Genomic DNA, 15869 nt, shown 5'->3' on the forward strand with positions numbered 1-15869 from the left:
CCATCCCTGTCCATCTTGGCTAATAGCCATTGATGGACCTACCCTCCATGAAGTTTTGTAGTTCTTTTTTGAACCCTGTTATATTGTTGGCCTTCACAATATCCTCTGGCAAGGAGTTTCACAGGTTGACTGTACGTTGTGTGAAAAAACACTTCCTTTTGTTTGTTTTAAACCCGCTGCCTATTAATTTCATGTACTTCCATGTACAATGCATTAGATCATATTTTCAAAGTGACAAAAACATCGGTAACTGTAGCAAGATCCACCTTTGAGAGAAAAGTCACACTCTTCTCACCATGTACAGATTGAATAAAGCATCCTACTCTTTTGGACAGAGCTGCCACCAGAATAACCCAGGAGCATATCTGTTCTGGTAGCCACTGATAGCAATAACCTTAGCTTCCCTACTTTGGCTTAAAGAAAGCACCTCTAATGAGCTCTATGGATAAAAAGATCTATATAAGAGCTAAATGTTGTTAGTTGTTATTACTTTATAATTAAATTGACACATTGCTCCCCTCCCTTTGGATGGGACGCTACAATGGCATTTGATGATTAAGCAGCTTTCCAGCCATGCCTGTGAGATGGATCAGCATTGTTGATGTTTCAGAGGACTCCCAATTTAGTTGCTTTGACAAGCTCCAGCTGGGTGGAGTAAATCAGTTTAAGTGAAGACTTTCCATGAGTTGGAGAGAATGAATCATTGCAGCTGGGCAGCTAGTAGTGATTTTAATTAATGAAGTAGAAATATATAGCCTGCATCTCATGTACATGGGTTTTATACTAATTAAACTCCATTTTCTTTAATGGAATTATTCCTGTTTTACATCAGGGTAAATGAGAGGAGAGTTGGGATCATTAAGCTTTCAATCAGTACAGAATTCTGCTTTACACCAATTGTCTGAGAATGATAGTGGTGCATTTAGCAGAGAGTAGAATCTATGCCTCTCATATACCTGATGATTCACATGTTTTCATTGTCTTTCTAGAGCAATTAGTCAGATCAGAGCATTTCTAGTTGGAGAATCTGTTCTCTTCCTGGAAGGAGCTCACACATGCAGGCTTGCACATATGAATACAGATATAAGAATGGTTAACCACAGCACCAGCATTACTCTGCCTGTCACAGAGCCTGCTCTTGCAAGGTCCAGAGTGACCTCATCTCAGAGTGAAGTTAATGAGAATCAAGGATGCTCAGCACCTTATGGATTAATCCATTGGTGCTCAGGTACATTGCCAAAAGATGATGGCAACGGGAAGGGCAATTTGCACTGGAGCAGTTGAGAGTGGCAGCAGGGACTGGGATGATCCTGGGCCCCTATAGCAGGCAAATGCTGGCTTGCTGGTAGTCCAATCTGGTTGTGCTGACATGGCTGAATTCCCATAGAATCAGAGGGACATGGAGTGACACCCTTTGGGGCTATTTGGAGTGTGACCAGAGTGTGGGAGGGTGATGCACACTTTGCCCTGGGGCAGGTGGGAGGTGACAGTTGGAGAATGGCCGTTGGGGGCAGAGGGAAGGGGGCTGTGTGGGGCAGTCGGGAGGTGACAGTTGGAGAATGGCCGTTGGGGGCAGTGGGAAGGGGGCTGTGAGGGGCAGTCGGGAAGTGACAGTTGGAGAATGGCCGTTGGGGGCAGAGGGAAGGGGGCTGTGCGGGGCAGTCGGGAGGTGACAGCTGGAGAATGGCCATTGGGGGCAGTGGGAAAAGGGCTGTGAGGGGCAGTTGGGAAGAGACAGTTGGAGAATGGCCGTTGGGGGCAGAGGGAAGGGGTGTGTGCGGAGCAGTCGGGAGGTGACAGTTGGAGAATGGCCGTTGGGGGCAGTGGGAAGGGGTCTGTGCGGAGCAGTCGGGAGGTGACAGTTGGAGAATGCCCATTGGGGGCAGAGGGAAGGGGGCTGTGACGGGCAGTCGGGAGATGACAGTTGGAGAATGGCCGTTGGGGGCAGAGGGAAGGGGCCTGTGCGGGGCAGTTGGGAGGTGACAGTTGGAGAATGGCAGTTGGGGGCAGTGGGAAGGGGGCTGTGCGGGGCAGTCAGGAGGTGACAGTTGGAGAATGGCCATTGGGGTCAGAGGGAAGGGGGCTGTGCGGGGCAGTCGGGAGGTGACAGTTGGAGAATGGCCGTTGGGGGCTATGGGAAGGGGGTTGTGCGGGGCAGTCGGGAGGTGGCAGTTGGACAGTCTGCACGGGGCAGCCCAGAGGCACAGTTTGCCCTGGGGCAGGCGGGAGGTGACAGTTGGAGAATGGCCATTGGGGGCAGTTGGGAGAATGGTGGTTGGGAGCAGTCGGGAGGTGGCAGTTGGACAGTCTGCACGGGGCAGCCCAGAGGCACAGTTTGCCCTGGGGCAGGCGGGAGGTGACAGTTGGAGAATGGCCATTGGGGGCAGTTGGGAGAATGGTGGTTGGGAGCAGTCGGGAGGGGGCAGTTGGACAGTCTGCACAGGGCAGCCCAGAGGCACAGTTTGCCCTGGGGCAGGCAGGAGGTGACAGTTGGAGAATGGCCATTGGGGGAAGAGGGAAGAGGACTGTGAGGGGCAGTTTGAAGGGGCAGTTGGAGAATGGCCGTTGGGGGCAGTTGGGAGGGGGCTGTGAGGGGCAGTTTGAAGGGGGCAGTTGGAGAATGGCACTTGGGAGAATGGTGGTTGGGAGCAGTCGGGACGGGGCAGCCCAGAGGCACAGTTTGCCCTGGGGCAGGCGGGAGGTGACAGTTGGAGAATGGCCGTTGGGGGCAGAGGGAAGAGGGCTGTGAGGGGCAGTTTGAAGGGGGCAGTTGGAGAATGGTGGTTGGGAGCAGTCGGGATGGGGCAGTTGGACAGTCTGCACGGGGCAGCCCAGAGGCACAGTTTGCCCTGGGGCAGGCAGGAGGTGACAGTTGGAGAATGGCCATTGGGGGAAGAGGGAAGAGGACTGTGAGGGGCAGTTTGAAGGGGCAGTTGAAGAATGGCCGTTGGGGGCAGTTGGGAGGGGGCTGTGAGGGGCAGTTTGAAGGGGGCAGTTGGAGAATGGCACTTGGGAGAATGGTGGTTGGGAGCAGTTGGGATGGGTCAGCCCAGAGGCACAGTTTGCCCTGGGGCAGGCGGGAGGTGACAGTTGGAGAATGGCCGTTGGGGGCAGAGGGAAGAGGGCTGTGAGGGGCAGTTTGAAGGGGGCAGTTGGAGAATGGTGGTTGGGAGCAGTCGGGATGGGGCAGTTGGACAGTCTGCACGGGGCAGCCCAGAGGCACAGTTTGCCCTGGGGCAGGCAGGAGGTAACAGTTGGAGAATGGCTGTTGGGGGCAGTTGGGAGGGGGCTGTGAGGGGCAGTTTGAAGGGGGCAGTTGGGAGAATGGTGGTTGGGAGCAGTCGGGAGGGGGCAGTTGGACAGTCTGCACAGGGCAGCCCCGAGGCACAGTTTGCCCTGGGGCAGGCGGGAGGTGACAGTTGGAGAATGGCCGTTGGGGGCAGAGGGAAGAGGGCTGTGAGGGGCAGTTTGAAGGGGGCAGTTGGAGAATGGCAGTTGGAGAATGGCCGTTGGGAGCAGTCAGGAGGGGGCAGTTGGACAGTCTGCACAGGGCAGCCCCGAGGCACAGTTTGCCCTGGGGCAGGCGGGAGGTGACAGTTGGAGAATGGCTGTTGGGGGCAGTTGGGAGGGGGCTGTGAGGGGCAGTTTGAAGGGGGCAGTTGGCGAATGGCCGTTGGGGGCAGTTGGAAGGGAGCTGTGAGGGGCAGTTGGAAGGGGACAGTTGGGAGAATGGTGGTTGGGAGCAGTCGGGACGGGGCAGCCCCGAGGCACAGTTTGCCCTGGGGCAGGCGGGAGGTGACACTTGGGAGAATGGCCGTTGGGGGCAGAGGGAAGAGGGCTGTGAGGGGCAGTTTGAAGGGGGCAGTTGGAGAATGGCCGTTGGGGGCAGAGGGAAGAGGACTGTGAGGGGCAGTTTGAAGGGGGCAGTTGGAGAATGGCCGTTGGGGGCAGAGGGAAGAGGGCTGTGAGGGGCAGTTTGAAGGGGGCAGTTGGCGAATGGCCGTTGGGGGTAGTCAGGAGGGGGCAGTTGGACAGTCTGCACAGGGCAGCCCCGAGGCACAGTTTGCCCTGGGGCAGGCGGGAGGTGACAGTTGGAGAATGGCCGTTGGGGGCAGTTGGGAGGGGGCTGTGAGGGGCAGTTGGAAGGGGACAGTTGGGAGAATGGTGGTTGGGAGCAGTCGGGACGGGGCAGCCCAGAGGCACAGTTTGCCCTGGGGCAGGCGGGAGGTGAGACTTGGGAGAATGGCTGTTGGGGGCAGTTGGGAGGGGGCTGTGAGGGGCAGTTTGAAGGGGGCAGTTGGCGAATGGCCGTTGGGGGTAGTCAGGAGGGGGCAGTTGGACAGTCTGCACGGGGCAGCCCCGAGGCACAGTTTGCCCTGGGGCAGGCGGGAGGTGACACTTGGGAGAATGGCTGTTGGGGGCAGAGGGAAGAGGGCTGTGAGGGGCAGTTTGAAGGGGGCAGTTGGAGAATGGCAGTTGGAGAATGGCCGTTGGGGGCAGTTGGGAGGGGGCTGTGAGGGGCAGTTTGAAGGGGGCAGTTGGCGAATGGCCGTTGGGGGTAGTCAGGAGGGGGCAGTTGGACAGTCTGCATGGGGCAGCCCCGAGGCACAGTTTGCCCTGGGGCAGGCGGGAGGTGACACTTGGGAGAATGGCTGTTGGGGGCAGTTGGGAGGGGGCTGTGAGGGGCAGTTTGAAGGGGGCAGTTGGCGAATGGCCGTTGGGGGTAGTCAGGAGGGGGCAGTTGGACAGTCTGCACGGGGCAGCCCCGAGGCACAGTTTGCCCTGGGGCAGGCGGGAGGTGACACTTGGGAGAATGGCCGTTGGCGGGAGGGGCAGCCTGCTCTTGGGTAAGTGCTCGGCGCCGCGCCTCGCCTCGCCCCGCCCCGCCCCGGGGGCAGAGTCAAGAGGAAGGGGCGGGGCAGGGCCTGGGTCGAGGATGGAAGGAAGCGCCAGGACGGAGGGGCGGGGTCTCGCTGCGCCGCGGCGGACAGACGCCAGGGAAGGGGCGGAGTCGCGTCACGCTGGGGCGGGGTCACGTAGGAGGGGGCGGGGCCCGCACGGCGCTGGGCTGGGGCCTGTTGTGTGTGAGGAGCTTGGGCCGTACCGGGAGCCCGTTAGTGGCTGCTCCGGCTCCCTCCCCACCCCCGTCCCAGCCCCGCCGCCTCCCCTCCCCCCCACCATGGAGGACCCGTCCCGGCTGCTGGCGGCGGCGCACGGTGCGGGGGTCTCCCTGCCCGGGGGGATCCCGCCGCCTCCCTCCGCCGGAGACCCGGCCGCCGCCGCCCCCCCACCGCCGCCCCCGCATCGGCTCCAGCCGGGGCCGCCGCCCCCCGGGCACCAGGATACCGGGGACATCCTGCAGCAGATCATGGCCATCACCGACCAGAGCCTGGACGAGGCGCAAGCCAGGTACCGCAGGGGACGGGGATGTGCGGCCCGTCGGGCAGGAGATCCGGGGTCCGAGCAGCGCCTGCGGGGAGGCTTCCTAGGTGGGCGGCAGCGCCGCGGCTAGGCGGAGGGGGGTGTCTGGGTGCGGGGCCGGAGGGGGCTCTGAGCATAGAGGGCCTGACTGGGGGACCTGGAGTCTCTGAAGCTCGAGGTTCTGGGGACTGAAGGGTCTCGAGTCCTGGGGGTTTTAGGCATCAGGGCCTGGGCTGTGTAGGGCAGTCTCTGGGGGCCAGGATATGGGTAGAGAGTCTCCAAATCCTGGAATCTTTGGGAACCAGAGCCTGGTTCCAGGGGATGGCAGTGTGTGTCACTAAAGTGTAGAGTGGGGTAGTGTCTGGCATCTGCTTTAGGTGGGCTGTGAGCACCAGGTGATCAGGCTCCTGCGTACTAACTTCCCTGCTTGTTTCCATCTCCCGTATTGCTTGTGAATTTGTATGCTGGGCAAGGCGTGAGGCAGCCTGATTTAGTTTCACAGAGGAACTTTGCTTAAAACGGTAGAGTTAGTTATAGTGTTGAGACCCTGGTAAGGTCTTAGGAGCAAACCCTCAGTATGGGGTTACAGTTTATTTAAGGGACTTTAGTGCTGGTAAAAGGTGTTTGCCTGACAGTCCTGGAGACTGAAGTTCCCTATACATCCTCAGTTCAGGCAGCAATAAAGCAAACTTTCCTCGGGCACTGTTTAGCTAGTGTGTCTCAGCCCTGCCCTGGAGAGACCCCCACCTCATGGATGACAGCAGTCCATGTTTTGATTGGCCTCTCATTCTTTGGCTGCTGCTGAGACTGCTTTTGGGGCACAGGAAGTTCGATGGTGGAGATTTTTGATATAGACACTTATCTGCTAGGAATAGAGATGAGACCCACAAGTTTATTTCACACAGGTTACTTAATGAAGTCACCTAATGAGAATGTCTCTGACTCACTATCTGTAGTGGCACGAGTGACCTAGAGATGAAAAGTTCTACATTCTTTTACTGATTTCCTGAGCCACCCCATTTCCTTTTTTCAATTCTCTTTAGAGCCCTGAACATGGAGGATTTGAGGCTGTGGATCTAATTTTTTAATTTCTCACTTGCTAGTTCTGCTCAGGGAAAATTTTTAACTCTACTTTATTTTCCCATCACAATAAGAATAAGAGTGGAGACTTTCAGTGTGGGAGATGAACAGTTAATTTGTATATTGACTGAGAGGTTCTTGTACCTTTGTCCCATTGATAACAGACTGTGAACTGTTTAACACTTGCATATAGTGCTGTAGAGGTGAGTTGATTTCTTAGGCCAGCTTGTAAAAAATAATTCTGTCTTAATAATTGTCCTTTCGCTACTGCAGATGGGGGGGTTCAAATCATAGCTCCAGTCACAAGTGAAAATGATTTTTTTCTGTCTGTTGCATGACTACTGTATAATTTGACCTAGTAGTAGAATAAATGCAAGGTTGTGATTGCAGCTCAGGATTGAAGGGCCCTGGCAGAGAGTTGTGTTTGTGGTAGGGAGAGGCACGTGCACACGGGAACTGAATGGCAGGTGTATTACACTTCAGGTCTAAGATGCTTTGGCAGAGCTATGTGTGAGCAGTTTTCACAGCACCTGGCTGCACTATGTCTGAATCACCCCACACTTGGGCGAGAACTAACTGTACTTGTATTTAAAGAGAAAAGCCTACCTGAGGAGTACATTCTCTTTTGTGCGTATTGTATGCTCTTGTGATTCTCAAGGGGATGTAACTAATAAAGTGAATAACATAACCTGATGTAAAAATATCAGCATAATTCAAGATCTTCTAGTTTCTTTTCTCTGCCCTAGGGGTGTTTGTGCTCCTGATTGGCTTTCTGTAATTATATGTTTTGCTTACTTGGTATGTACGGGTTGTAGAAAGTACGTACACTAGAGGAAGCAGTTTGGAAAGTGGAGGATTGTAAAACAGTTCTGGCTTATAAAATTAGCAAATGAATACTCATGAATCAGATTCCAGACAGTGATTTGTGACTTTGGTTAGGACTCTGGCTGACTTTCCATTATAAATTACCTAAACCAAGGTTTATTTACTCTGAGAAGTTTCTTTGGCCTGACATTTAAGCCTTGTCTATGCTAGGAAAACTACCTGTTGGTGTCAGCAGCTGAACTGGTGCTGAAAATGTTTTAATTTGTAAATGTAGACACTGGCAAGTCATGGTCTGCACTGTTTCAGAAACTGTAGAGCAGGTTTTAACTACACTTTTGGAAACCGTATGAAAATGATTTATCCAAGTACACAGAACTACTGAAAATAAACCCCAGGCCCATAAACATGTTTGGTATGGTCTGAAGATAAGTTCTAACCATATAATAAATGGTTAATAAATTTGTTAGTCTCTAAGGTGCCACAAGTACTCCTGTTCTTCTTCTAACCATATAGTTATTGATTAAAAAAAAAAAAACGATGATGGGGCTTCCTAGGAGAGCGTTTGTGGTAAAATTAGAGTTTTGTAGACTGTATTTACTGAAGAAAGATATTGTTCTACCTTATAGTTTTTCAAACAATATTCTGGACTAGTTTGAGTCAGAGGGACACTTCAGAGGTGCTCTTCTGTGTTCCTCTTACGCCAAAACAATGCACGTTGAAATGGAAAAAAAAAAATACTGAAGGGGATGTCGCTACTATTTCAAGCTCCTTACATATTTTCCATTACTGGTGGTGGTATGAGGCATCCCCTAATATGCTCTCTCTTCTTACCAGTCACTGCAACACAAAATTAAAGCTGCCTATAGTTGCTTCATAGTAAGTGCATGCACAGATTAATGTGTATGTCACACAAGGCACTGCAGTTCTGTTTGATTTTCAAAACTCATTTACAAGAGAGCTGAAAAAGTTGTGCTTAGGAAGTTTTTTGTTTTGCCCATAAACAATAATTTAATTATGGGGTCATAGTGCTTTTTGTGTATGCTAAATTGCTTTAGCTATTTTCAGTGTTTTTAGAAAACAGAAACTCCTAGAAAAAATGTTGTTAGATCTTTTAGGCACAAAGTTTTTGAAGGCTTAAACTTTATAAAAAGTGCCCTTGCATGTGAGATGATTGTGCATGCAAAACACAGGTTCTTGCATTATAGACAATTATGGGTCCATCTGTGCAGTCTACTTGCAAACGGAGAATCTTGGTAAGAAGGCCTATATGTCATTGTAAAGAAAGCAAAGCAACCCTCCTCAAATCTAGTGTAACCAGTAGCACAGATGCTTCAGGGATGTTAGGCAGAGTGTCCTGGAATACCTACCTATCTGCAAGATGGCTTGGCCATGATTTAGCTCCAGATGTTTTATTTACTAGAGTTTAATTTTACTCTGTATTAAAAAATCTGCATATTGAACTGTACTGGGTTTCAAATCCTCATAGCCTCACTGGGGCCTCTTGAGTTTCAGAACTTTGAGTGTTGATATTCTAAATTTTAGACTGCAAGCTAAAAACTGAAGAGAAGTTGTTTTATTTAAAATAAATTAATCTGCCAAAAATTACATTCATTAACCCGCTTAATATCAATGTTAATCAACTTTATCATTCTACCAAAGAATAAATATTGGCCATATTAGCTATGTAATGACTTCTGGACAGCCTGTTTCTGAGAACTTATAACACATCTAGCTTATTTAGTGTGTAAATCAGCTTTTTTAGCCCTGTTTTTATGGGAGCTGAGTTTGAAGGCCTGGAATTGGTGGTTTGTCATCAAGCAAGGACAATAGAATTCACTTGGCTTTCTTTTCAGCTGCCTTTGTTCTCAGGCTGCTTGTCTGTGGGTAGATATTGATCTGCTTAGATATCTGATAATGTGCATTATGCCTTTCTTGGTTCCATGTATTGAAGTAACCTGGTCAGTGGACTTCAACTTGTGATATTTTGCTTAATTCTTGTATTGTATTTGAATATTTATGGGAGGCTTGCAGCTACCTGTTGTAAATCTTATTGGTGAGGGATTGTAAGGAAATTGAGTTCCCTTTTAAGCCCTTACCCATATCAGGATGATCTGTATTTAATAAAGAAAGCTTCTGAAAAGGGGTTACTCCTTGCTCTGAATGTACTTTAATTAAATAATTTAAAAATTACAAAAGGGGTCATCATCAAAGGAGGTGGTGGTGGAGGGAATTTTTAAAGGCACAAATGGCAGGTACTTAACTTCCAGTGGAAGACAGGTGCCTAATTGCCATTTCTGCCTTTAAAAATCTCCCCCAGAGAAATGTAAATTTTTTTTAGTATCCCGTTCCAGAGAGATGTTCTAATAAACTTTGTGAGGATGGTTCACAGTGTGTCTGGAAGCTAAGATGCAATTGCAGCTACATGTCTGGCTGTAATTGAGAATATGGCATCACTTTTTGGGTGAGAGATACACCAGAGCTGATGCCACTGCTATATTTTCAGTGAAGTAGTATGCTATATAAGATTTTTCAAATAGCTTAAGTATTCAGCTGTGTATGAAGATTCCTCAGCAAATGTCTGGGGGGGAAAAAATAAAGGTACCAGAACCTACAAGAACACTTGGCCAAGCTTATTTTTAAGGCTTCTGAATGAGACTGAAATAAAATTTAATGCCTTCTGTGACTAGAGGAAAGACCAACTGAGATTGTAATGGAAAGAGCTTTACCATTGATAGGGAGAGAAGCAGACATTACTTGCCGTGGATGGAAAAAAGGGCAAAGGAATTAATTTCAGCATTCTTGTATATTTTGGTATTAGGAAAACTGTATTTTTGCTGATGCAAAGTGTATCTCATCAGTGTGTTTGAGAACTCCTTTTGTAGTTTCTGTTTCAAACTTCTTATGATATACAGGGATACAAAGTGTGTGCATAGGTAAAAATAGAGGATTACAAAGTTATTTCATATTTTTTCACTCTTTATAGTAATCACTTGAAAGTGTGAAACTTGCTAACATATCCCCTCCCCGCCCATGTTGATGTACACAATATTGGTTCCAAATGTAGTAAAACATTGTGAAAATAGTTAACTTGTGCAGGATACCATGACTGTTGTTGTTTAAGTAGTAGTTTTAAATGGGGGGGAAAAAAAAGAAAAAAAAAAAAGTAGTTTTGGATACTACACTTGCCACTCAGTTTCTTATCAATTTTTGTGGATTTATACTCGCATGTTCTGCTTTCTAAAATGTTCTCTTTGTTTTATGAATGACCCACACAGACTGGGAAAACTGACTATGCAAGGGAAACAGTGAATGTTTATGTGGGCTCTGTCAAACAGGAATAACATGATTTGTTTCTCCTCTCTGTCAATTACAAGTAATGTAGTGGCAGCTTTTAATAGTAGATTAAAAACTTTTTTGACAGAAGTGATTTTTTTAAGTTGACTGTGTCCTCTTAAACTATTAGCAGCATTCTGCAAAACAAAGTTTATTTACATAGAGATTTGTATAAATCAATTTCCATTGCATACAAAAAATGAATACTTTCCCATTTAAAAGAATACCCTACCAAGAAAAAACTGTAGTAACAAGACATTTGCCTGTCATCTCCCTGATGACTTAGTTTGTATTTTATATCTGTCTATCCTACCCTTCATCTATTTTGTCATGTTCAATTGTAAGCTATTTGAGGCAGCTACTGCATCTACAGTGCCTGTTGGGCATTACTGAACTACAAAATAAGAAATATTTCTGGAGTGATATCTTAGGTTTATTTAGAGGGTACATTGAAATAAAGTGGACATTGTTTACTCAGGGCTAGTGATGTAATTTAATGTACTCTCTCTTTCCACAAACAAGTGTAACATACTTATTAATCTTTTTCCCCTTCCCATAATTTCTGTTTGGATAAACAAGGACAAAAAGTGAGGTGGTATCTGTCTCAAACACTGGAAGCATCATGTGGCTTCTGTCAAAGGAGAATGAACTTTAGGTTGTTTGGAAAGGACATGGACATTCTAGTGGGGCTTGAGTGCCCCTCCAGCTACAGCTGTGTCAGAGTTTCTATTGTAAATCCCTTTCTTTGATAGAATTACATGGGTGCATCAAGGTGAGATATAGCTCATAATATGCAAATGATGCTTTTAATATATTCACAACAAACATAACCACTCCAAAGAAGCAGTTAATGTATGCTATGATTTCATACTAAGGATGCAGTCAGACACAGTCTTCATGGTATTCCACAGTATGAATTTATAACTAGTTAAATATGATGTGGCTTCTGGCACTAGGTCCTCCTGCTTGCACAGAGGTGTCCCTTAACAGACAACCAGCCTGCTCTTGATCCAGTTAAGGCCTACCCCTCCTTAAAAAGCATCTCTACCTTTCATCCCTCTTGCCCAGAGATCCCAACAATGTCTTCCATTTCTGTTCTAGGGGAAGAACAGTCTCCTTTTGTTTGGAGACTGATGCTTGTTTTGATTTTGATTAAACTAAAAGAAACAATATTTGATTTGATCAATGGTAATTGAGTTCTGTTTTGTTTTTAATGTTCAGAATCTGTATAATTTAAAAATGCGGATCTCGCTCATATTTTAGATGGACTACTTTGTTAGAGCAATTGGAAGAATACTAATTCAGAAAGCAGCTGTTTGTTGACTACATCATATAAAATATACTTTCGGTAGAGTTTAATTTCTGTTTTGCTTCTGCCAACTATAAGCAATTGAGTATTTCAAGGCTATGAATTATTCTGGTAGAGAGTTTCTGGTGACGACCTTGGGTGAACTGTGTGACTAGAACTTCTAAATGTACGTTAATCTTATGCTCTGGTTTGCTCATTTTTACAAATACATGGAATCTATTTTTTATAAACCTTGGCACTCCTGCCTCTTTCCCCTTTAACTTGGCATTCATCTTTTCTTTCTCTCCTTTTCAGAAAACATGCCTTGAATTGCCACAGAATGAAACCAGCTCTTTTCAGCGTGCTGTGTGAGATCAAGGAAAAAACAGGTGTGTTGTTGGAATTTTTGAATGATTTTTGGAAAGTTGGGTATCAGAAATGAACAGCTCCTGGGTCAAGTGCAATTGAAATAGGTCTTTACTGAGTGGATGATTTTTACATCTTAAGGCTTTAATGGTGATTTCCTGGCCCATTGTGCTTCTGTAGGTTGGAGATTATTTGCAGCATGCTTCCTACAAAGTAGGCCGTGCCCTGATTTGAAGGAAATATTACTGCTCACTGCTTTTTGATTTGAAAAACAAAATAAAATGTAAGCATTACAATTATAATCTCTGAGTAGACATGTGTAGACACAAAGGGGTGACAACCAGAATGTCTTTAATAGAATGCCCATATCATGCCATTTCTTGAAAGAAGATGGTCCCAGTACTGTGGAGGGACTAGGAGATTAACATTGGAAAATGAACTAGACCACAGAAAAGAGTCTGTGAGGAGAAGCAGCAGATAGATGGGGAAAGAAGACAAAAGCAGCAGGAAACTGAGTTGACAGGTGGATTATGCGAATTTATTTTCTTTGTGAGCAGGAATGGGGTTGTTAGGAGCGAATGGATTTTGATTTTGGCCACCCAGTGTATCAATTGTTCATCTATAAACTTCTGGGCAGTGATGTCGGGATGTTTTATTGTGTTTTGTTGTGTAAACTTTTGAGTTTATTGAATTTGGATGCTATATTAAAGGATAATTACTTGTAGAACCTGTTTAATTGTAGAAAATGTGTTCTTTATTATATAGGTTGCTTAACATTAATATCCTAATACTGCCCTTGATACTGAACCTGTACAGAAAAAATAACTTGTAATTATCTTGTATATCAATTTTGTACCATATTTCCAAACTAAAGGCCATCTAGTTTTATCTTCAATGATGTCCTTGGCATCAAAGGCAGTATGTGATACTAAATGAAATGCAACACACTCTCACTTTTGTGTTAAGAAAATGTTATAGTTGACGTATTTTGAGTTCTCATGGCAGCAATTTTCTTTTGTTGTAGGAAAATTTTATAGGAATAGAAATTTGTGAACTGTTATGCTGTAGTCTCTTACGGCTGTTTATCCTATGTGGTTTTTTCCCTTGAGCAGGAGCTAATCTTAGGACAGCTAAAAGGAGACTAATCCAAGCGCTTCAGCACACTTTTTATTTGTTTTTCCATGTTGGTATTTGCTTGCTCTGTGTTATAACCTGGAAGTTTAACTTCTATTTGACTTAAACATATTTGTAACAAGAGACTCCAGTACCTTGGCTACGGTGGATTTGTTTTGGTCTCATAGGTTTTTGAATGTCTGATGGCCTGTCTGTTCTTTATTTAAATTATGGAGAGCAGATGTTATGGCTTCAAGCAAATAAAAGCCTGGACATACTGTAGCATAAGGTTTAGGCTTTCTTTGTGACCCAGGCGCACAGGCTTCCTTTCTAGCTCTGAATCAGTTTAAAACATGTTTGGCCCCCCAAACCTCTCTCCCACATTCCCTTTGTTAGTGTGCCAGTGTCACTCACAATAGCTCAGGATAAGCCATGTGCCCCTCCATTGAGCAGCCAGCTGGAAAGTGTAGAGAAATTTTGCCCAGAAAGTGCTTTTAAAAAAATACTTGTAAAAGTAACTATTCTTGTTTGCCAGTTAAATTGATTTATCCAAATCTAGCCTTCTCTCAAACTACTGTTTGAACTCTGGATTATATGATTTCTTTTATATTTTTCTTTTTGGATTAAATAATTCAGTCACTGTAGTTTGTAGAATGACATTTTTATTTCTATACTTCACCCGGAAAAATATACTGAAATAGGTATTTCACTTTCAAGTATGTCCTAGATATACACACTCCACACGCATTTATTGAAGGTACATCTAACCCAAGCAATGTATGAGGGGGCAGACAGTGCTGCCTCAAGGAGTACAACAGCACATTGCTCCACTTAAGTCCATACTAACCTCCTTCACAATAATACCCACTTAGTTCTTTTGAGAACTGGCAAAAGTACTATTCCGTCTTAGAATATTTTAAAAACTTTTTGTAAATAAATCTGTCTAGCAGACTCTTTTCTTGGTGTTCAGCTGCCATGGACATCAGATGCTTGACTCCAGATAGCTATGCTTGTCCAAATATAAAAGCTGATTATAGCTTTAATGTCCAGGTGTGTACATTGATGGAAATAAAAGCAAATATTATCCTTGAGGATTTCCTTTTCCTGACTGATTGCAGCAAACACCTGAGTTATGTTGGGTTTCAAGCTCTTTAGGGCAGGGGCACTGTCTCCTTATGTGTTTGTACAGTGCCTAGCAAAATGGGGCTCTGATCTTGATTGAGGCTTCTGGGCATGACTGCAGTACAAAGAATCAATAAGTATTTTGACAGGTTATGCATCCGAAGAAGTGGGCTGTAGTCCACGAAAGCTTATGCTCTAATAAATTTGTTAGTCTCTAAGGTGCCACAAGTACTCCTGTTCTTCTTTTTTAATAAGTATTTTGTTTAGCAATTTATAATACATACCATTCCCCCCCCCCCCACTGACTGCAATACGGTGTCCTTCCTCTAAAATGCTGGTTGTTCAAATAGGTTAATTCAGTTTGTACTTTTTCATTCCATTATAGAACTTGGCAAGTGCTGTGGGGCTAAATGGGTGTTTTCCCGTTGTCGCTGGGTTTGACGACATTGCTACATTGTTGTCTTGTTCCTTAGCACTCAGAATCATGCTTGTCTTCCTTCTGAATTAGTTTTCTTCTTCTGTGGTGGAGAATCTACAAGACCTTCAGATATTGACTTTTAAGAAAGTTCTGTCCTGTCACAACGCTTGACACCAGAAGAGGAGAAGCCGACTCCCTAGGGTGGAGGTGGGGGTTGAGGGCTGTTGTTCTTAGCAGAGGGTCATTGGCTGTGGAATTTGCTCCCTCTTGTGGCTAGTGATAGCTTGGATGTGATAGCCTTCAGAGTGCAATGAGAGGCCCATTTGTTAAATGATGCGATTATGAGGGTTTCTCTCTTGGTAGCAGTAAGGGATGGCTTGAAGTGATGTGTGTGGAGATTATTTAAAAAAAAAAAATTGTATGGCTACCAAATGCCATTGCGATAGGCACCAAGTCTTAAAATAATGTAAAATGTGTACACTTTCTACATGCAGTTAGTTAGTGCTGATTAGTTAATCCCAGTTCCTGCTGAGAGCCAATTAATTACCCTGCAGTTCTATTTTAAAAAATGACTGTTAAAAAGGAATCTTCTTACTCCATAGATTCCCTCATGTCTCATCAGAATTGTTTATTAAATTCCAGTCAGTCAACATCTGTACAACCCTCTGACTCCCAGTGCCTTGCGCTTTGTGTAGTCATTTTACACCTGTACAAAGTGGGCCAGTAAGACCTGCATTTTCAAATCCACCCTATCCCTCTTCTAATGCCTTGAAATTCAAAGGGGTTAACATTCAAGGTTCTGTTTTTGTGTGCCGTACAGCCAGTAGATGTATTTACCTCTAGCTTTTCTGTTCTGTTGCCACGTGGAAGAAAATCTGGAGAGGAAAACAAGCCTAAACAAAT

General features: G+C 45.9%; 1 protein-coding gene across 1 annotated transcript in view; it reads left to right on the forward strand.

Annotated features, from left to right (window-relative positions):
• Nucleotides 1-5014: 5014 nt before the first annotated feature.
• PBX4 (PBX homeobox 4) overlaps nt 5015-15869 on the forward strand; it is a 28102-nt gene continuing 17247 nt past the window's right edge. The window contains exons 1-2 of the mRNA XM_008175583.4: nt 5015-5409; nt 12263-12336. Of these exons, the coding sequence (XP_008173805.2) occupies nt 5180-5409; nt 12263-12336 (304 nt within the window). The 5' untranslated portion in view covers nt 5015-5179. The remainder of the gene's footprint in view (nt 5410-12262; nt 12337-15869) is intronic.

This window comes from Chrysemys picta, chromosome 22, assembly GCF_011386835.1.
Source record: "Chrysemys picta bellii isolate R12L10 chromosome 22, ASM1138683v2, whole genome shotgun sequence".
Classification (NCBI taxonomy): Eukaryota; Metazoa; Chordata; order Testudines; family Emydidae; genus Chrysemys; species Chrysemys picta.